General features: G+C 42.3%; 1 protein-coding gene across 1 annotated transcript in view; it reads left to right on the top strand.

Annotated features, from left to right (window-relative positions):
- The window catches only part of LOC111865723 (formin-like protein), a gene marked incomplete in the record, with an annotated part of 168,272 nt that overhangs the window by 69,161 nt on the left and 75,261 nt on the right, over positions 1–23,850 (top strand). Inside the window, 1 exon segment of the mRNA XM_023853963.2 lies at positions 6,705–6,788. Within this exon segment, the coding sequence (XP_023709731.2) occupies positions 6,705–6,788 (84 nt within the window).

Here is a 23,850-nt window from a genome sequence, read left to right as displayed (position 1 = left end):
AAGCTAATATTTGCTCTGGTCAGATTTCCGGGATGCTAATTGTCATGTGCACAGGAGCCCGCCACTGGTCCCTGTCCTGAGCCAGATGAATCCTGTCAGCGCTCTTCGCGCTCAGTTGGTGAGCTTACAGTAAAATTAACGTGTGTTTATGATTGATTCTAAAATTAACTTTATGGAATTTACGTTTGGCATGTTCGATTTCTAGATACACTTCCTTCTGTGACGTAAATGCTAGTATTTACATCGGAAACTGTCATTAAATTTCTTCAGAGTTGTTCGTTGTCATTTGTTTTTAAGAGTGCCGTAGAAATTATGACCGGATTAGTTCTAGAGCAGAGCTATTTCTGGGACCATCATTGTATTAAGTGCTTGCAGGGCTCTTATTTACTGTCACTAAGACGACTAAGGGTGCGGATGAAGAGAGTTTGTATTATCGCCATCTGCGCAGCTGCAATGATTATACTCGTATACGTAGAATGTGAGCTTTTAAAAGCATACAGCTCCGCAACAAAGCACATAACAAGGGCTAAAACATAATAATATTGGTGAAACCATTGAATTTTATTTTTATTTGAAGATTGCTGCCTTCTGGGCTGTAATGCCGTGTTGTCTGGTAGATCGTTTGTAATTATCTGCACCACATCTTAGAAGACAGCAATGGTCATGGTCACCTCTTTGAGAAAATCAAATTTACATTATTTTTATTTATTTATTTATTTAATATTGGAGCTTTGTAGGACAAATGTTAATCTCATGTAAAATAAATTGCAATAACACGCGAACGAGACATGACGTAAACTTACAATTTTATTTTCCGTATTAGGTTTTTGTTTATCTTGAATTCTTAATTTTACGATGATGGTGTGACATCCATTGTTAGTATTGAGGCTGTTGAATGAGAAGGGGATTGTAACTGCGCAGTAAAGCTTCATTAATGTATCAGTATGGGAAGTGGCGAAAATAATAGCTCAATGGACGCTGTAAAGAATTGTAAGCACTGAGTCACCCTTATGAGAACTTGTACTGGGCGACGTGTTGGGTTCTTTCAGTACGTTCGTAGCCACAGATTCTGTTGTTGCCTTTGTTGATTATAATAATAATATTATATATGACTACTACTACTACTGCCACCACTACCACTACTACTGATACTACTACTACCACTACTACTACTGATACTACTACTACCACTACCACTGATACTACCACTACTACTACCACCACCACTACTACTGATACTACTACTACTACTGATACTACTACTACTACCACCACCACTACTACTACTGCTAGTGCTGCTACTACTGCTGATACTACTACTGCTGCTGCTGCTGCTGANACGTCAGCATCTAGATTATATAGCATCGGTAATAGGATTATTAATGAATGTGGGACAGTTGGTGGAATGAAAATAGTTGGGAGAAGGAAGTATTCAGAGAAGCCACTTCCTGTACCAAAAAAGCCGACATCTGACCAGGGGTCGCTGCAGTGAAAACCCGGCGAAAACGCTTGAGCTATGTACGGGGCCCCACTTTTTCTTGTAAGCAACTGTTGTAAAGCATATACAGTTTTCTACCTTAAGGGCCATTATCAGGCCACAGAAACTTCTAACATCACTGCTGTTACTTGCATGCGTTGTAATTGCTGGTCAGTATCAACAGCTTAAGCATCTGCGGTGTATGTATATTGATCAACATTATGGCCGCTTCAGGTCGAATTGTGTTGTAGTTGTCCTAACATAAATATGTAAGCAAATGTACTCTAGGCAGTAAAGTTGTTAGAATGCTACCGCATTAGTGCGCTCAGTGCAACTATGCACCTCAAAAGTAACAGTTGTAAACACTAATGAGATACACACCTAAGGAGAATGTACACGTTTTGTTAATTTTTTCATGCTGTCTGCTCATGCGTGCAATATTTCTTTTGAGGATGCAGTGGGATTACTTTTGTTCAACAGCAGCGCAGATCTATTCCTCGGTTATTTTGTTGTTCAGACCACACATTTCCCTTCCCCCCAAATTCTCAGTTTGTTGAAGATTGAAGGAAAAGCGGACTAGGTGTAATGTGTTCTCATTTGTCTTGTGAGTTTCTTTTTTGTGGCTAAAAGAACATATTTTACTTCATTCTTAAAAGGGTAAAATCTACAAGTTTCTTTTGAAACTTTATCGTCATACACAGTATTTTTGAAAATGCGTCGGACGTATATTTAAACGTGTTATATTTAGTTTAGTTAATACATTTCATGGAGGAGTCACAGTACCGAATTCGGTTCGGACATCCCTCAGCCAAGACTCATTCAGGCTGCGACAGAAAGGTAGGGTGTATAAGCTAACAGACTTCTCCGTATTGTTACGACACATGTCCAATAAAATGAGGTAAAAGTAAGGTCCCTGTGCTTAACTAATTAAGCACTATGCCATGAAGGCGTATGGGGGAGTGGATGTATAAACCCACATTTTCTTGACCTCGGCACTAGTTGGAGGTGAGTGGTCATCTTCACGCACCTGCCGATTTATCCCCGGGGAAAGAGCCCCCGGTACACATTGGATATGAGGTTGAGTGGACCCCCGAGCCGGTCTAGACAACGTGGAGAAGAGGAAACTCTTGACCCTACCGAAATTTGAACTCCGACCCCTTGGCTGCTGTACCGACTGTGCTATCCCGACTCAGTAAAGTGAGGTGGGGTATTTGTAAATGACGCGTTAAGCAGATGTAGTTAAACTCGTTTAGTTTATTCTGGACAAAGAGATCACATATCGACTTAATATTTTTTTTTACATTGTCGAAGAGCTTTATGCATTGCGAGTTTTGAATAATCTGTAATACCGGTCATCTGTACCAAAATAAAAGGATTGTTAGGTGATGCAGTTTGCATTTGAAACCAAGTTTCTGTCCTCAGGCTCTTACTAATCCATTCTAAGGTATGCTGTTAATGTTGTTTTCCGCTGATTTTGAATCTATGTTCGCATATGCCTAGCCCTAGATCGCATTAAGTGGAGGAACTGTTTTGGAAGAGACTGTGGACCTGTCATCTTGACAGATTACTGATGAATGATGAATGCCTGGCCACTGGGTCTGATAATACGTAAGTTCCAGTGATCTCTCGGCCTTAAAGAGGTCATACATGATGAGATCACTACTCAGATTTCTCTCTGCAGATATCTGAGTAAAAGAACTGTACCCAGAAATGATTTTTCGTCCTACATTACGCGTATTTTGACGCAGATTTCTCTGTAGATTAATTTATTTCGGTTGTGCACGCGAACTGACACGTGTCGCAAAGTACAGAAAATGACAGCCCTTTATGAAGTAATTTATTTAACTGTTTTTATAAATAAAGGATCAAAGTGCAAAAGAAACAGCGAGTGGTCTAAACAGTGGCTATTCAGAAGTGTTCGGCCTCCTCTCATTAATTCTTTGAAAGAATTTAAGTTTTACCCAGAAGATTTGGATGATCACCTCCACGTGATTTAAACGATTTGAGTATGAGTATGAGGGGTGAGCCACAAAACTGGCCCTAGCACTGCGACCTTCAATGGTCTATTCTACTTTAAACGAGTTACTTGCATCTGTTATCTTTGGAGAGAGTGATTGTCCCACACTCTTTCATATTTCTATATTTCTTTGTAGTGCAGTCGGTATAGCGACTTTCTGCGGGCTGCACGCCAGACGGGTCGCGGTTCGAATCCTGATAGGGTCAAGAATTTTCTCGTCTTCATCCAGACTTGCTCTGGTGCCCACGCAGCTTCATATCCAATGGGTACCGAGGGCTCTTTCCCCAGGGGTAAAGCGGCCGGGCATGAAGCTGACCACTCACCTGCAACTAGAGCCCATGTCAAGAAAACGCCGATCTGTACATCCACTCCCTCATACGTCTCCATGGCGTAGTGTTTAATTAGTTAAGTACCGGGACAGCTTTACATTTGTAGACAATGCGCAAGTACAATTTCAAGATGATACGTATTATTCCAAACAGATCGATGTTTTGTCTTCGCAGACCATCCGATCGCCAGACACGCTGTGATTTGTCGGGACAGATGTGAGTAAAATTATAAGCAAGTAAGCAAATTGATCGCTACCGCGTGCCCCGAAAACATATTAATATGCTTTATTAATGTATTTACAGGGCTCATGGTAGCGTAGTTAGTTGAGGCACGATGATACAAGCCGGAAGGTCGCGGTTTCGATTCCCGATTAGGCCATTGAAGTTTTCAATTTATCTAATCCTTCTAGCTACGCTATGGCCCTGGGGNCACACTTTCTAAATTACGTTCAATGTCCATATCAGAGAAATTCAGGAATGAAAATGACGTTACATACGAGGTTGATGCATTTGTGCATGTCGTACTAAGCAAGGTATAAAAACAGTTGCTTTATGAGGAATTAGTTCGTACCATTGAATATTTGACGCAATAGACGAGGTGTCGCAGAAACCGATGTTGCTATAACCAAGTTTTACTGTAGTTATATGAAACTGTAAAATTCTGTCAGTAGAAATGTGATTATAGCGCTTCATTACTGATAAGTTTTTATGTAGAATGCAGGAAAATGTTTATGGAAGTTAATTTTATGTGACTGAATTAATTATTCTTTTCAAGATCTCACGTCCAAATATGACGACCGTAAATCCCTACGTTTGAGAAACACTGTCTTAGTCTGCCCTAAACCACAAACCTAAGGAACAATCTGGCCTAAACTTTTCCAGAACTTATGTCCACCATCCCCCAGTATAAAGGAACTTAGCCCCAGCCTGAGAGCTTCGTGAGGCGAGGGTGCACGTTCATGCAGATATCATGCGCAGGAGGAACCAAACTTTGAGAGCGTGGGGCACCGACCGCTTTGCAGGCCCAGATGCTTCGGAAACGGGGAGTATTTTGTCGAGAAGCCGAAACAGTATGGAACTAAGAGAAGACACTAATACCGAGATCGCCGCCAGCGTTAGTGTTGGCTCTAATGGTAACCGTGCGATACCTTAGGACAACAAAGATTGCGGCATGCTGCCAGGAATGTGGAAGCTTAAGAAATCACGTTCAACTTGAACATTTTAAAACTACCATCATGACACTTACCAGAATGTATGTAATTTAACTCCAAATGTAAAGCAACGCAACTTATCTTAAGCTATGCGATGAAAGAAGAGGAGCAGGTTCGTGCAGTAGCGCATGCGCAGGAGAAATAGAAGAATATGACATCAGCGTATCCTTTAAGCGTCGAATACGTCTTGGAATCGAGGATTGCTTTGTCGAATGCTTTTCAGAATATGATTGAGATTACAGGCCAACACATAGAACTACAAATTTACTTTCACAGCTAAACCGATGTTGGCATCGAAGTTCGCTGTAGCGACCATGACGTACTTCTAAGGATTATGATGACAGTATTCTGACAGAAGCGCATGCGCCTGCACCATATTGAAACTGAAAGAAAGAAATACAGTTTAAAGGAAGAATATCTCATATTATTAGTCTTTCGCATAAGTAAATCCAGTCACCCCACTGAACAGGATTTAGAATTGCGTAATGATTAGATGAACTAATTCTTTCTAGCCGCACTATGCCCCCTGGGGTCGACTCAGCCTCTAAAAGAAATGAGTACCAGGAATCTTCCTGGGGGTGAAGGTGGCCAGCGAGTAAGGCTGACTAACTTACCGCCATCTGTGAGCCAGTTATCTACAAAATGTGGGATCCTCGACGTCTCACAACCCTGTGGAACTCCACGGGCTGTTACAGGAATAACTTTACTTTTTTTTTACTAAGCTTAGATGAGGTGAAGCCTGCAGCGCCAGCGAAATAGTCGTGTAATAAATTGAGTATGAATTTTATATTTACCCGTCATTTGAATTGTGAGTATTTTCGATACAGAGAATATAATACATGGAAGAGGAATCAGATATCTTCAACATGAATGGTAAAGTAGATAAAAACAAAAAAGAAACTCCGTAGTTTTAGTCGGCAAGCGAACTATACCGATCGAGCGACCACCGCTTGTCGGCGAAGTTAGTGCCAACTTTAGCGCATAGAGGGTGTCACGTGGTCAGCACAACGAATCCCCACGGCCGTTAATTTCGGGTTTCTAGACTGGAGCCGCTATTTCCTTGAAATAGCTCCTCAGTTATCATCACGAGTACTCATGGTGAGTGGTGTTTTCCCCCACTTTGCCCACTAGCGGTGTGGGATGAGACATTTTTCACCGTCAGCTGTCATCCTCAGGACTCAGTAGTGGAATGCCTAAACGTATTACGAAATGCTGAGACGAGAAGTTGAGGCGTCCAAAGGAAAGGGTAGAGAGATCAGTTGTATGTACGTGCAACAGGTAGTACTGCCTGAAGCGTGAAAGAAGAAAATAATAAAGAATGTCGTCTTCTGGGGTGTGGTGTCGTGTAGATTTTGTTCATGCCGGCGTTTCGGAGGAACGTATCGCCTCCATCTTCAGGGTAGAAAAATTCTCGACCGAGGAACCAGCGTGAGCAGGTAGCTTAGTCTGCATCCACCTGCTTACGCCGTTTCCTCACTCGCGGAATTTTCTACTCTGAAGATAGAGGCAATATTTTCCTCCGAAACGTCGGTTCACACAAGATCTACACGGCGCCACATCCCAGAAAACGGTATTCCTCGCCTTGAAAACCTCAAATCTTACAAGAAAATACTTTCAAATATTTGAGGTACGTTAACTTTTAATTAATTATAGATTTTCATTTGTTTCAGGCGTCCATGGATCTTCCTCCAGACAAAGCGAAACTTCTTAAGCAATACGATGACGAGAAGAAGTGGGATATTATCTGTGATCAGGTGAGTGAATCTTATCATTTCTTTCCCTGACAGATGTTGGCTTACTTCACCATATGACTTGTAAGATGCTTGTACGGTTATTACAGCGAAAAGCTTGGGGAAAATAAGTTACGACGACTTGAAATGTTAATAATTAAATTATTTACGTGTAATGATCGATTCCGGTTTATCATTTCCATTTGAACACAGTCCCAAATGTTCAGTTTGACAGATAACGAGAAAACACCCACGTGCCTCGTGCTGAATTATTGGCATTCACGTAGCAAATTAGTTCATGTAGAAGGTATGGGTTTGTATATACGTTCATTATGTAAGTCGAAATTTCACATATTGGCAGGTTCTTATGCTCTAGTTATGCTGTCAAACCAAACCCTAAATATCTCCATGTCACTGTTCTACATTATGTGCAAAAGAGACCTGAACAGAATTTTAATATTTTTTAGAGATCTTTTACCATGCCAGAATTCTGGTCCATATATTAAATAGAGGTGGTATAGTTCACATCTCATAGTTACGAAACACAAAGGTGCCTCTAGTCCCATGGTGTTCATGCCAAGTTTCATGAAAATCTGTCAGGTTATTGCGATGTTGGGGAGAACGCATACTGACAGGTAAATGGTTGTGTAACATGTTCCTATCAACCATTATGCAATAGGGAAATAAGTGAAAAATGCAGACTTGTTATTTTCTTAACCACTACAAAACGCTTCAGAGAATTGTTTCTCTGCTTCTAGATTACTTTTATAGTATCGGACTATTACATATCGAATCTTATCTAAATTGATAGCCTTCTTTTAAAAAGCGGAATTAAAATACTCGCAGGTATATAGGGGTGAAATTAAGTAGTGTAGTGGTGTTAAAATGGCACCTAAATTAAATTATTCAGGTAGTTCGTTTCATGTATCGTCTGTATGCCGTATTTACAAAAGACACTGAATTATTCCCCTATTATTGCCATACGTGTCGCAACTAATCCAATTCCTTTTCTCCGTGTACATACGGGGTAAACAGTTTCTGATGTGAATAATCGAGATTTTCGAACCTTTAACTGTGGTAAAAGGTGAAGCTATCCCTGTAACAGGCCGTGAAGGCCCATAGGGGTGTGAGAAGTCGAGGCTGCCACATTTTCTCTAGACAGTCGGCTCATAGACGGCGGCGAGGTTGTCAGCCTTACGCGCCGGCAACCTTTTACCCCACAGGAAAATTCTTGGTACTGATTTCTGTTAAGAGGCTGAGTCGACCCCAGGGCCATAGTGCGTCTGAAAGGATTAGGTCAGTTCAAAAAAATCCAATGGCCTCATCAGGATTCTATCCGGTGACCTCCCGTCTTGTCGCACAGTGCCTCAACCAACTACGCTAACACGTACCAACCTCATTATTTTTATTAAACTATTTATTTAGTGATTCGTTGGTAGCAGGACACTTGTATCCGTTCCTTAAAATACCAAATACGCTTTTCACGTCGATATGGCCATGGTGGGTTTTATAAGAGACTCATTAGTCTTTTTTGTGGTTGGAATGTGGCCAAATACACGTACGTGGATATTTATGTGAGCGATATCGCTTCAACCGGATTTAATCCAATGTTACAGCCAATAAAGCGGCCTCCGTAGTCTAGAGGTAACGTTCCCACCTCATGACTCGTGGTACGCGGGTTCAAACCCGGCGGAGGTCGTCGAATTTTTAAGGGCGGAAAAATTCAGGGAACAAGTCCTCCGGGAAGGACTTTAAGCCGTGGGTCCCGTGTCGTAGCTTTACGGCACGTAAAAGAACCTCATATCTCCAAAGGAGGTCACTGAGCCAAATTCAAGGGCGTTTCCCGCCCAACAGTAGTCTCTAACGCCTCTGAGAGATGGGGGAAGCATTATAGATACCGCCAAGCCAGTAGAGGCCGAACTCACTGGCTCGGTCGGGACTGATGGTACGCACCGATATCGGTAGGGTATAGAGACTGGTAGAATATCATAGGGGTAAGCACAATGGACCAATACTGGTCTAAGTGCATGGGGAAACCCACCCTCTCCAATAACTAAATAACTCACTACAGCCGATAATGTACATCATGAAGATGCACGAAGTGTTTGAAGTCATAATTGCAATCATTATCATTGCCGAAAAAGATTGGACCATCAGTATTGTAACTTTTTAGGGGTGTAACTATAAGACGGGATTTGGATTTATTGCAATTATACTCTTAATTACAAGAAATACACGGCTAACGCTGTTCTCCACACTTTACAGTTCACTGCTGCAGACACTAGTGTCCACAGTCTATTTTCTCTCAACGAATTTTAACACACGATATGTAACAGTCTCACTGATTTTTTTTTTTCCTTTTGGATCTACAGCGCCAGTTTGGGCCTTGACCTACTCCATAAAACTCCCCGTTTCATTTTGGTTTACTAGATTTTAGACATACAATAGGACGCCTTGGGCCGGTACGATATGTAACAGTCTCACTGATCCTGTACACAAACACAGAAAGACGCACACAAACAAACAAACAAACAAACAAACACTAAACATCCATGCCCTGAGTGGGATTCGAACCCACAATCCCGGCTTCCGAGCGAGCGAAGACAGTACATGCCTTAGACCGCTCGACTACCGGGACCGGCCTCACTGAATTAGGCACTCCACATATCGCGGTACTGTAGCGCACAGTCTTTCTTCACAGCCAGTCTTTCAACTCCACTGAATTACATTCAGTAATTCTGATGCCTCAGTTCAGCTCATCTGCCAGACTGGCGTCTCGAAACTCAAGTAACTCTCAGTTGCCATCTCTTCCCAATCATCTTCGACTGCCGTCTCAAGAGACCGCCTCAATTATTCTTTCAACCAGAGTCAAAGTAAAATATCTAGGTGTAATATTCTGTAAGACGATTACATGGTGACTGCACATCGAAATGTTTGAAGCCAAGGCCTTCAGAACCTTTATTAGATTCTGCTCCCAATTCAAACAGAGCTTTTAAGCTCCAACATTAAACTAACCCTCCGTAAGGTACTGATATGATCAGATAAGTAATGACTTATCCTTGTCCTGCCTGGGAATTAATGGCAGACACCTGCTCCTTAAACTTGCAGCGCCTGCAAAACAAGGTACTCCACACCACTGGAAATTTTCCAAGGTGCACACCGGCACGAGATTTGCACACGGCTTTCAACCTTCCGTAGGTATATGATTGTATAACAAAAATGCGCAGGCGACAAGCAGAAGTGATACAGGATCATGAGAATAAACATGTTCGTGGTACAGGACAAGGCGAAGCCAGACGTAAAATGTATAAGAGGCTTGAACTTGGCCGCGTTCAAGCTTATGACCGTTCAAGTGACTAAGCTTCCGTTGTAGCATAAGATACGTAAGGTAAGCATGATCTGCTTTGCAAAGCCTGTACTGACAGAGGACTTACATGTAGTGGAAAAGGAAGAAATTTCAATAACATGCTATATGCGCGATATGTACACTTGACGAAAGGCTAAAAGCATATTCATAAGAGAAGAACCCATCTTCTCGTCAGAGAGGATGTTACATAAGGACTTTTACCTCAAGAGTTCAGTTGAAGAAAAATCTGGTCGTTGGTGTCAGGGGGCTTGAAACCAAGACTGATTGGCGGTAAATTGCCAGTCTTAAAGTAACTATGACTGTTCTTTCAGCTGGCCTCGGATCCTCAGTGTATAGCATCTTGGCGGACCCAACAGAACACACCGTTTCCATCGTTATAGCCCAACAATACTTCGGTTGTTGGTTACGTATTCGTTGCCGCGGGAACATGTTTTCAGAGCCGTTGCCTATAAATAAATGTATACTCTGGCTCCACTATTCTTGCTTTCTTGCTTTCAGGTGTCATGTCACAGTATTTTTAGTGCAATATTGGGCCCATACGGAATCTAAGACGCGCAGTGCCGCTGGTATAATCAAGGAACCGCCTTGAAGCAAATCGTTAGCTGTTATTCAGATAATGGAAATGCTTGCTAAGTTATGATTGTCGTAAGGGCATGAAACAATTTGATACTGAGGGACAGTGGCCTCTGTAGGCGAACCGTATGTTTGCGGTCATTGGGTATAGCAGTTAATCTTCCCAAGTGTTCTGTAGTTGGTTGCATTCCTCACGAGGCAGTAGCGAGATTGCGGCTTTCTTCACGTGGCGCTGGTATGACACTGATGTTTCCGTTTCATGCATTCTTCTCACGAACTGTGTAAAACAAACGCACAGTGATGTGACGTCTGCATGTTTCATCTCGCAACCATTTATGGGTTTCGATTAGTTTGATAAGAGATTATGCAATGTGCCTAAACATAATTGGGCTCAGAATCGTCCGGTGCTCTAGAAAGTAGAAAATACATCGTTTCGGAAACAGATCCAGTTTCTGAAACGATGTGTTTTCTAGTATCTAGAATACCGGACGATGGCCCAAGTCCCCAAAACCCAGCAATTCTGTTATACACCATCATCAGAACCCTTTAGGTATAATTAAGCTGCCTTTATATCAGTTCCGTGTAACCCTTAATACTTTCCATGGAGTTCAGATCGAAGTCTATACCTTCTTAAAAAGGTAAGGTAAAGTTGTCCCTGTGCTTAACAGATAAAGCACTACGCCATGAAGGCGTATGGGGGAGTGGAAGTATAGATCCACATTCTCTTGACCTCGGCACTAGGTTGAAGTGAGTGGTGAGCTTCAGACCCCGGCCGCCTTACCCCCCGAGAAAGAGTCCCCAGTACCTATTGGGTGGACCCCAGAGCCGGTCCGGACGACTTGGAGGAGAGACAATTCTTGACCCTACCGGAGCTCGAACTCCAAACCCTCGGTGGTCCAGCCCGTAGCCAGTCGCTATATCGACCGCGTGTCCCCGGCTACTTCCCCATGCCTTCTTTGTGATGTTCTATATAGGCCTTCATATCGCTTAATGCGAATAGAAATCTTGTCATTACAAAGCTAATCGCAGAACACAGAGTCAGAAATTTTTGTTCCTTTGTGTTTTGTCAGATATTCATAGCCCATGTTGAGAGATTTCAGGTTGTACAGCTCAGCTTTGTGTTTTCATGTTACCACAAAGTACATGTAAGATGAGTCGTGTTTATGAAAATCGATTAAAATTCGATAGGGCTGCATGTAAAATTGGGGTTATACTGGAACGATGAGCACCGAACTTAAATTTGTTCGACAGTTCTTTGTCAAAGTACTTCAAGATAGAATTCCATCGATATCCGGGGAATAGTTTGAGAGACGAAACACGCGAACGGAAGGTAGACAGAGCTCCTCATTATGCCTTGATTTCATGCACTTTGTACAGAGAACGCATAACATTAACACAGAATATAAAACGATACATGCTGTTTAGAAGGAGCCAGGATGGCGTAGTCGGTACAGTGAGTGGCTAAAGGCTGGACGACCTAGGGATTGGAGTTCGAGTTCCGGTAGGGTCAAGAATTTTCTTATCTCTACGTCGTCCAGTTCGACTCTTTAGGCCACCCGACCTCCTATCAAATTGGTACCGGGGGTTTTTTCCTCGGGGGTAAAGCGGCCGGGCGTGAAGCTAACCACTTACTTCCAGATAGTGTCGAGGCCAAGAAAGTGTGAATCTATACATCCACTCCCCCATACGCTATCATGGTGTAGTGCTTAATTAGTTAAGCACAGGGACAACTTTGCCTGTTATACTCCTATGTTGTTTAGCTTTCATTTGAAACATTTTCTGTATGGCTTTGACTTATTTAGTGAAACTCTGTGAGCAATAGAATTTCTGCTATTAATAACCACTGTGAGTAATAGATTTTCGGTTACAGTGAATGCACGTTAAGGCCAGGGAGTGGTGAAAAACAGCAAACGTAATACTTGAAAGCTCTTTGTAAATCAGACTGAAATATTTTCCCATTTGTGCTGGTTAATTTCTTTTCCAAATCTCTCTGTAACGGCAACTAGTTAATTCGGCTAGTTTCTGGAATGGTTTAATTGTAAGTAATCATTAAAAATATCCCCGTCATTCACGTCGGAAATTATTGCGACAAAAACCACGGTTACAACTTTATTTTCATTTTTCTCTGATTTCATTGACATATATTTTTTATTTAATTAATAGCGTATTTGTAGTCTACTCTCGATAATATGGAGTAATAAGTATAAGTAGGTGTCTTGAGTACAGACGTCATCCACTGATGATACTTGACAGGCTCTGTAGAGGAAAGATGATGGTTTTAATCTCGTCATCTGCGGGTTGTGGTAGGTCAGATGACCACTGTCTCCTCAATCATCTTCTTCTTCTTACATTTGATGGGTTGCTAATTTCTACAGCTAGTCTGTTATTGTGTCCGAGTATGCTTGATGTTAGAGTGTTGACATTATGTATTTCTTCTGCGACAAATAGGATTTGCAGATCACTCTGGATAGTAAATTTGGAGACATACCAAGGCGTTTTAGTTACCGAGCGCAAGAATTTGTATTGAAGCCTTTGAATTATTTTCGTGTTTGATGGTTTTGTACAGCACCATGGCTATATACCATATGTCCATATGGGTTTTATTATGCACTTATATAGTAGAAGTTTGTTTTGTATGAATATCTTGGATTTACGGCCCCAAAACCGTGACATTTCTCGCGTCTCACGACCTTTACATTATAAATATAGATATGTTGTCGTTAGTTTAGATAGTCGGATTTGCTTTAGACTTTAAAGTATATTACAGAATTCAGGTTACACTGACTTGCAAAGTTCTTCAGTGTCTCTGATGTGAATGCTAAGGTACGCTGTGTTCATACCATTGAAATGAGAGCAATTTGCATTCTGCACGCAGCCTTTCTCCTTTCGAGTTGTAACTTGATAACATTGGACAGATTTACTACTGGACTAGCTGATACAATATAACAGGTCTCTTCGGTAGTATAACTAGTTCTTTGTCACGTGTTCTATTTCATGTCAGTGCTTCATTGCTAACCGAGTCATATTTAACTCATTCTTACCCTCTGAACATGCTATGTGCGTCTTTCTCTGCATTCCATGAGACTTGTATAGAGCCTGCGGGCGATTAGGCTGTTATTTAGTTCATCGTGGTGTTATGATGGGTATCGCAAAGTATTTGTGTGTTTAGTGAAAGTTCACGATGTCCTTGTATTTTAAACGCACTGACATATAATTCTTCCTACGATGGAATAAAGCTTGATTTGGAGATGTGTTCTAGTGAGCCCAGTACTGACTCGGAGCTACACTCTTCACTCTGGTAGATTTCCGCCGACATTCGCCAGCACAGCCATTCTTGGCTGCTAGTCCCTCTGGACTCATGACCAATTTTTTGTCTACGACTCTGGGAGTCGTGCAACTGTATGCCCCTTAGAATGAATCCTGAAGGTTTTGTGCCTTCTTTGCACTTAAAATAAATACACAGTGGGAAGGCTGTGTCTGTAGAAAACCGAAATTAACGGCCATGGGGATTCGTTGCGCTGACCACGCCACACCCTATATCCGCTAAAGTTAGCGCTAACTTCGCTGACAAGCCTCGGTCGCTCGGTCGGTATAGTTCGCTTGTGGACTAAAGCCATGGAGTTTGTTTGAAGGCTGTGTCTGTCTGCCGTCGTGTCTTATCCCCAAAACTACTTAAGGGATTTCAATTAAGTGTGGTATTGGGTACCCACGTTAAAAGTGGTTATGCGTATTTAATTATTAGTGAATACGCTCGGTTGTAACCCCATCTTTGGATGAAGCCCAAATTGAACTTTATTAGAACTGCCAAAGAGCGGGTAAACTTATAGTTTGTGTGGATATGAGGTGAACGACGTATCTCATTAAGATAAACGACATTTACTTTCAATTTGGTGAATATTTAACTAAATTTAAGGGTAAATAATTTCATACTCTGGAATTTTTTTTATATGCCGACCTGAATTTTAATAGGTCCACTGCTCGAGATGAGGTCTTTCTAACGGACCGTTAAGTTTAGGTTCCCCCTTCGTCACAGACATGTGTGATGTTATCATCCGGTTGCATGCCATTTACTGGTACTCATTTTATAAGCGAAGCTGCTTTACAGTTTCACTGTCATCACAACACAGATTTCATATGTAAGAAAATACAGTCACTCTGTCTTTTGAGCAACCAGTCAATATTTGTAGAAGCCATAAAATGCTTTTATGATTAGTGGTGGTAGTGTAATGTGAAGCTGTCCCTGTGCTTCACTAATTAAGCACTACTCCATGAAGGCGTATGGGGGAGTTGATATTTTCTTGACCTCGGCAATAGCGGGAGGTGTGATTAGCTTCACGCCCCAGCCGCTGAGTGGGCTCCAGAGCCGGTCTGGACGACATGGAGAAGAGAAAACTCTTGACCCTACCGGGACTCAAAACTCCAACCCCTCGGTCGTCCAGCCCGCAGCCAGTTGCTATACCGACTGCGGCATTAAGCATGCTTTTTATCGTTTTCCCTTGCCGCTCGTTGTCGGAATGTTATATTTTAAAATGGTCTCCTAAATTTATATTACACGAGCTTCAACATTGGCGTGAAGTACGGGGTGTCATCTTTATTTCAGTGCTCGACTTCAAGATGCTACGAATGAAAAGGGCGCCTCTGTTTGTCATCATTTTTTTTTCCTTAGCACTACAGCCCCAGTGGGCCTAGGCCTACCTCCATGAACTTCTCCATTCACTTCGGTTTTTCTAGATCTTACACATACGGTAGGACTCCTTGGGCGAGTGATCACCTCGTCGCAAGGACTCTACCTATAGACAAACACAGAAAAACACACACAAACATCCATGCCCTGAGTGGGATTCGAGCCCACGATCCCGGCTTCCGAGCGAGCGAAGACGGTGCATGCCTTAGACCGCTCGGCTACCGTGACCGGCTTGTCGCAATTTTATTGAACTTCAATTAAACGTGCCCACTGTCATGAACTCGTATTGTGACTACTGAACTGCTGTTTCAGCGAGAAATGAATAGGATGGGCTATAATAGAACTTTACACAATACACCTCCACATTGGTTTACGTAATTTTCTCGTATTGCTTTGTTCCTTTGTGTCACTTTTATGGTCTGTGTGTATTGCCTCTTCAAAGATGTATACGCTTATGCTGCTTATATGTGTGAATGCGCGCTTGTATTATTCATAATTTCTGGACAACTGTACTATAGTTCACCGTCAAAAAGTAATTTCATACAGTCGTGAGTGTTGAACGAAAATATTTACACCATTAGAGGCTCTTACGGTATGTACACACAAAAGTAAGTTGGTCAAAGGAGTAACTCTTCTGAATTGTATCCAAGAGGTGCCCTCATTGAATCTCGTCTGGGACGACTATGCCGACTTTTGTGTTCTCCCATAGTAATTGGATGACGCGAGTGTTGTAACATAAAGTCATAATTTCGTGGTAAGGTTAGTTAACGCGCGTATTCTGTCAGTTTTGTGCTGTAAATTCTTTCGTGCAGTAGCAGAATGTTTTATCTCGTGCTCACACAGCTCACAGAGAACAGTGATTAATTTATTAAGTTCCATTTTATTTCTCATCTAGGCCGCCTCTAGTCAGCTTGTCAGGTTAGTGTTGCTGGAGTAGAAACTGCACTTTCTCTTTCAGTTTCTAGTGGCCGCTCTTCTCTCACGAGCTGTTTGCTTTTATTTTATAAATTTCGTATTACACCGTGTCGTAGATTATATTATTAGACTTTGGCTTCGCACTCCATGTGCCCAGGTTCAGTCCCATGGCAACCCATGTAGGATTTATTCTAATAAAGTGTCTTTTTATCATGTTCTTTTTCGAGTATTTTAGTGTGTTATGCACTTCCTGTACACATTCTGCTAAAACAAAAACAAACTCCGTAGCTTTTACTCCGCAAGGGAACTGTACCGACCGAGCGACCATTCTGCTAAAACAAAAACAAACTCCGTAGCCTTTACTCCGCAAGGGAACTGTTCCGACCGAGCGACCATTCTGCTAAAACAAAAACGAACTCCGTAGCCTTTACTCCGCAGGGAACTGTACCGACCGAGCTAACATTCTGCAAATATAATGATAATTGGAATAAATTAAACTACAGTAGAACTTGGTTATAACGTCATCAAAGGGACCTAAAAATGGTGTCGTTATAAACGAATGTCGTTGTAACCGAATGGGCACTTACACAGTAGCCTTATGTTAGTCACGTAAAAATCTACCAAAAACCGAGTTAAAATGTTGCATTTTTAGTGAAATACCTAGTTAAGTACAGACTAACGTAACATTAACGTGGAATTGCCCAAATGTGTAATATCAAAGACATATTACAGCGCTTTTCACTGACAATGCACACCGCACTAATACTGTATATTAAAGGTAGGCCTACTCGCCAAATTACAGTAGATTACATCAATTGTTGTGCCTTACTGTACCTAGATACGAGTACAGTAATCAGTTATCTTCATCTGTTTCCTGTTACTTGCCCAATACACACTTTCTAAATTACGTTCAATGTCCATATCAGAGAAATTCAGGAATGAAAATGACGTTACATACGAGGTTGATGCATTTGTGCATGTCGTACTAAGCAAGGTATAAAAACAGTTGCCTTATGAGGAATTAGTTCGTACCATTGAATATTTGACGCAATAGACAAGGTGTCGCAGAAACCGATGTTGCTATAACCAAGTTTTATTGTATGTCTGGGAATGGCGAGAACAGTCGTATTTATTTACACCAGTGCAAGTACTGTACTGGGTTCGTAACCTGAACTTGGCTAGTCTGCTAGGCGCAGGCGCAATTCCATGGCTTACAAGCTTCGTAACTTATTGTCACGAGTAGGGCTGATTTATAACGGGCTTTGGATTGGATTTCTTGCACCTTATGTGTTCACACATAACTGTGTTCTGAACTACAAGCAGTACAGCGCTATCACTATTCCACACACTTTCCAGGTCACCGCTGGAGACGCACTAAGAATCTCAGTCTTAACTAGTCGTATCCTGGCAACGGATTTATCACAGTCCAACTGTAACTTCAAATCCAACTTGAAGTCTTCTGGTCACAGTCTAATTCCTTTTCTTGCCATTTACTGAAGTTACCAATTCCGAAGACTACTCAGTCCAGTTCCTCCACTGTTCTGTACTCCGTCCCATCTACTGACTGTGCCCTCTTATAACTCCTCGGCACGGATCCCATGAAAAACATCGTCCTCTGTTCTCAAGAATCCATGTTCACTGGTCCGTTATCTAGCAAAGGATATCCTATTGTCGCGTGTGCTTGTGTTGCGGGAATGTGTTTACCGACCCGTTGCCTAGCAGTGGGTATACACGTCACGTAAATACCAGAGTTTTTCGCTTGAAAGGCGACTTCATAGTATAAGTAGCTGGGCACGAGAACACTGCCGTGATTTACAAGGTTCAGTGCGCGTGCGCGTGTGCGTGCGGATATCTTGAACGCTGACTTAGGCACAAGAGTACCGTATTTACGCATGTATAGGCCGCACATTTTTTGCCAAAAATTCAAGAGGAAAACTGGGGTGCGGCTTATATTCGAAATCACACTTCATTTAAAAAAATATATATTCATAATTAGTAATACAGGGTGTAATACTCCTGAAATAATATTCCAAGAAAATTATTTTTTCTATAATTTCTGTCTGAAAATTGTGCTGCGGCCTATACACGCACGCGGCCTATACATGCGTAAATACGGTATCTCACGGCTCAGAAGCTTCACGCCAGAGAGAGAGAGAGAGCGAGCGTGGAAGGTGGCTGTGTACTAGTCACAAAGGGTCCCACAAGCTTCATGATGTATATGTCATAATTTAAACTTGTGATCAAAAAACAAACACCGGGAAATCTCTTCAGGGACCAACGTTTGATCTTTCTACCACACCGGCGACCTGTGCATCTTCCTTCACTCAGCAGATCGACTGAAACTTGCGGAGCCAAAAATTTCCAAATAATCCCAGACGCAACGTTTAAAGTTCTTTGAAATGCGGGAAGACTGTCATTGCAGGTTACCAAGAACTGCTCCTCCCCTCGAGGCAGACACTACAAACAACCTTCAAATGACGTGAATTATGCAACACAATTCTTTGTAAGTCAAGGACAACTGCTTGCGATTAAAGAACTTAAGCTTGTGTCTTTGGATTCCCGTGTATTATTTTATGATTATATAAATAGTTAAAGATATCCCTATAACGGGCCATGGAGGTCCATAGTGTGTTGAGACGTTGAGGTTACCACGTTTTATCTAGACAATCGGCTCACAGATGGCGGTGATGTGATAGGTTTCCGTGCCAAAGTACTCGGAGGAAACATACCCCAGTGCCACTTTGTCCACCACAAATTCCACATGACTTTACTTGCGATCGAACCCGGGACGCCGCAGTGGGAAGCCGGCGACTAACCGCCCGAGTTATGGCACGGCCTTTTTTTAGTGGGGGTGGAGTTCAGCTGGGTCCACTCGGCACGGCGGCCACTGATTGGCCGTACTTGTCCCGGGTGATTAATATGATGGAGAATTTTGTGGAATGAAGATTGGCAGGGGAAACCGAAGTACTCTGAGAAAGCCTGTCCCAGCGCCACTTTGTCCACCACAAATCCCACTTGACCAGATCCGGGATCGAACCTGGGCCGCCGTGGTGGAAAGCCAGCGACTAACCGCTTGAGCTCTAGCACGCCCTTTGACACGGCCTTAAGAGAACAACTAGTTTGTGGACAGATTCAATCGACTGTTTTGCCTTCGCATTGCGTTAAAATCATAAAATGCATTAAAACGGCATGTGATATATTCATCTGTTTAGCGATACGATGTGCTACATAAGCCTCTCAAGCACAAGCAGTTTATGAAAAGACTGATATTATGAAGCCATCACAAATTTTACCAGTCTTCAGTTGTTGACTACAGCAGATGATCCCTCTTAATACATCGGTGGTTGGTTGTTACGAGTAATAGGGAATCCCGCCAAGTTCTGGCAGGTAGCTGCCTAAGCTGGCTCTCACTTTGTAGAATTAAATTACGCACTTAACTCCAGTACTGTCTGTATGTAAGTGACGCATGCGATTCGCCTACTACAGCTGCCGATCGAAGGGTGCCGTAATGAGGAGTTTACACGAAAGAGTAGTGAACCTTGGGCCGTTACAAGTGGGAGTTTACTCGTTGTAACGCATGTCGGACGGCTGTGTTGTTCTCTTTACGAACAACTTTTGAGCTTTCAGATATTAGGCACATTTTATTTTAATGATAGGTACTTAATAAGGTGCTGGGAGTAACAACATGACTTTACCTGGTCTAAGTGCATGGGGAAACCCACCCCCTTCAATAACAACAACAACATGACTTATCAATCGCTGTAACATTAAATGTTCGGCTGAACAAATGTTTCTTAAGCAGTGAGACTTGCCAGTCGCAAAGGTGTGATGTGCGGTCTCGAAAATAAGAACTTTCACGAATTATTAATGTAATATTGTCGCCTGTTTCCCAGGTAACGCGATAAGAAACGGTGGGTTTCGGATTAGACGAATGTTTATTGGACAATTATTTGTTTGCACTCACAATTACAATGATTCTCAGTAACGCCTTTCACGTTCCATCTTCGATGGCTACACTCCTGCACCGCTATTCTCGGTGGGGCCTTCGTTCCTGCTTCTTCCCTTATCGCTCGTTGAATCTTCTCGAAGTCAAGTCAAAGTCACATTGCAACTGACGGTCAGTCAGTCTTGGGGCTCATGACCAGATGCTACTTTTTAAATGAAAGTTACTCTCCTGTCCATGTGGGGCACCCTCGAGCAGTGTTCACTGCTCCTTATATATGCCCGGCACGGACCACCCACAGAAAATACATTGCTACTTGGCAACGGATATCATGTATTGTCAGGCTTGTCTATCCATGCGTTGCCTACCAGTTGACGTCCTTTTGTTGCGCATTCGTTGCTGTGAGAACTTAACAGTTTGGTCTCTGTTGCTTAAGCACCTCCCTAAGCAATGGTCTCTTTATGTTTCGTTGCTTAGGAATTGCTAGCCGTTGACCAGCAGTGGTCGTTCTATAGTCCTGCCTTCATGGCGGCACGCCACAATATAATATTGTACGTATTTTAAAAATATGCATCTTGAGAAAAGATAAGATTCGCTTTTGTTGTGGTAGGAGTAATGATTTCTTTGGGGGGGGGGGGGGCAAAATGACCAGTTGGAACAAAATTCGAAAGGTTGAGAATCGCTACGCCAGCAAGTTGTAACGTTTTAGGCTTATATAACAACATTTTCTCTGGATAGAATGATCAGATAGAGGTGATAACGTTTTCATAAAAATGTCAGTGTCCACAGCCTCGGGCCTTTTATAACCGGTAAAAGATAAAAACCTAAAGTTGTCCTTACTCTGTGTTAATTAAACATTATGCCATGAAGACGTAAGGGGGATTGGAGGTATAGCCGCACAATTCTTGAAATCTGTACTAGATGGAGGCGAGTGGTCAGGTTCACGCCTCGGCCGCTTTACCCAGGAGTAAGCGTCCGTGGTACCTATTGGATAGGAGTCTGGGTGAGCCACAGAGCCGGCCTGGACGCTGTGAGAAAGAGAAAAATATTGCCCCTGCCGGGAATCGAACCCCAGTCGTCCAGCCTTGAGCCCTTCTATTTGCCGAATGAGCTACCCTGTTATTTATAACCACTGAATCAATTTATTGTGACCGCCTCTGTGGCCTAGTGATCAGCGTTCCTGCCTACAGATCCAGAATAGCGTCTTCGGTCTAGAAACCCGAAATTAAGGGCCGTGGGGATTCGTTGCACTGACCACGCCACACCTTCTATCAGCAAAAGTTGGCACTAAACTTCCCCGACAAGCGGCGGTCACTCGGTCGGTATAGTTCGCTTGCGGCCTAAAATCAGTTCTTTGAATCAATTTACTGTAATTACAACACTTTTACTTTGTTCTATCCATGACGTTTGCAGTGATATTGTTTCAAATTTGAAGTCACGTATTTCAGTATTAGTACGCCATGCACCGAGAAAGTTGGCCTAGAACCCGGTAGAATACACATTTTGTACTGTGGCGTCCCGTTGTGTATATCTGTTAGTGCTGTATTTTATTACCGTCTACACAACATATGTTCTGCAGTGACGGCATGTTTCGACTATGACGTCATCATCTTGCTTTTGATACAGAGACATATTTTTTTTTGCAGTAAATTTGAATAGCTTCCCCAGCTGAGACACTACAGACGTTATAATGTTGTTGCAATTCTGCTATCTTTATTGTGAAAATATGTAGATTGATTTTTTTTTCTTGGCACTACAGCCCTAGTGGGCCTAGGCCTACCTCCATCAACTTCTCCGTTCACTTCGGTTTTTCTAGCTTTTACACATTCGGTAGGACTCCTTGGGCGGGTGATCAGCTTGTCGCAAGGCCTCTACCTGTACACAAACACAGAAAAAGGCACACACACAAACTAAACATCCATGCCCTGAGTGGGATTCGAACCCACGATCCCGGTTTCCAAGCGAGCGAAGACAGTACATGCCTTAGACTGCCCGGCTACCGTGACCGGCAGATTGAAATATTGGTATACCGTATTTACGCATGTATAGGCCGCGTGCGTGTATAGGCCGCAGCACAATTTTCAGACAAATTATAGAAAAAATAAATTTCTTGGAATATTATTTCAGGAGAACACCCTGTATTACTAATTATGAATATAATTTTTTTAAAATGAAGTGTGATTTCGAATATTTCGAATATAAGCCGCACCCCAGTTTTTCTCTTGAAATTTTGGCAAAAAATGTGCGGCCTATACATGCGTAAATACGGTATATAAATGTTACAGCATGTCATTAAAGGAAACTGTGACGATGCTGTAATAACTTGCAGCCTCTAACAGACCCATTGGTAAAGTTAATGAAACGCGTATAGTACAGAGCTACTCTGTAGCTACGTAAGAATAATCATATGTGGGGGAAAAAGGGGGAGGTGACCTGTTAGATCGAAATATGTTGGGAGTTTGAATTGTTGGATATTAGGTTCTCACAGCAGTGACCGTGAAGAATTCTGTGTTCCTCCGATACGTCAGGTGACTTCACCGGGTTACACCCCATCTCATTCAAATGCCGAATGATTCGCAATGATGTGGTGGTTAATTAATTGAGCCCAGTGATACCTTCACATTTACTGTAAACTTTCCGTTCGATTGGGGGCAGGTAATATAAACTGTGATGTAAAGTGGCGGTTTTACTGATATAAAAATCAGTTGGACCGAATACTTCTATTGTAGTTCTCCAATATAATATAGGCTGTCCGGATGAAAGGTATCAAAAATAAAATTATATCTCGGAAACTAATTGTCATACACTTATTCGGTTTATGTCATCGGAAAGGAAAACTTTCACATCCGGCTTACGCGCATACGCCGCCAAATTTCTGTCACCATGTTAGGAATCACCTGGACAGAGAGATGGCTGGGATATGAATTGGGAGAGGTGGACCAATCGCTTGGCCTCCCAGTTCGCCAGACTTAACCCCAGTGGATTTCTTCTTGTGGGGTTTTGTGAAGAACATTGTCTGACAGGTTAAGATCAACGACCTTCAACACCTGAAAGCCCGCATAAGGGACGGTGTGGCTACGGTAACACCAAACATACTTCAAGTATAGATATTTGTCGCGCCACCAAGGGAGCCCACATTTAAATTTATTGAGAAAGTTATATACGCAGAAAAATAAACTTTGATAGCTTCCCTTTGTAGTGGTGTAACTCATTAATGTGTATAATAAATTCTTTCTGAGATGTAATGATTATATTTTGGATACCATTCATCCGGACATCTTTCATATCGGCGAAATTCGTTCATAATATTCGGAGATGAGCCACAGAGGCAGACCTAGTTTCTTCTGCGTCGTTGTAAGGAGGCATGAAAATCTTTTGTTATGAAATCCGGGATTGGAATTCTCCCAGGGACCATCAGAGAGCTAATGAAACGCATGATATAGAGAGTTAATCGCTCATGAACTTGGGTGCACGAAGGAAGCCCCGTACAATCAAAATTAAGGGATGAATGTATAAGGGGTGGGCCTTCTTGGCCCTTGCACCGCGACCCCAGTGGGAAATAAGGGATACTTCCTTCTGTTTTTCACAACGTGTGTATATCCAA

This window comes from Cryptotermes secundus, unplaced genomic scaffold, assembly GCF_002891405.2.
Source record: "Cryptotermes secundus unplaced genomic scaffold, Csec_1.0 scaffold150, whole genome shotgun sequence".
Lineage (NCBI taxonomy): Eukaryota > Metazoa > Arthropoda > Insecta > Blattodea > Kalotermitidae > Cryptotermes > Cryptotermes secundus.
This window is presented reverse-complemented; position numbering and strand designations above follow the sequence as displayed.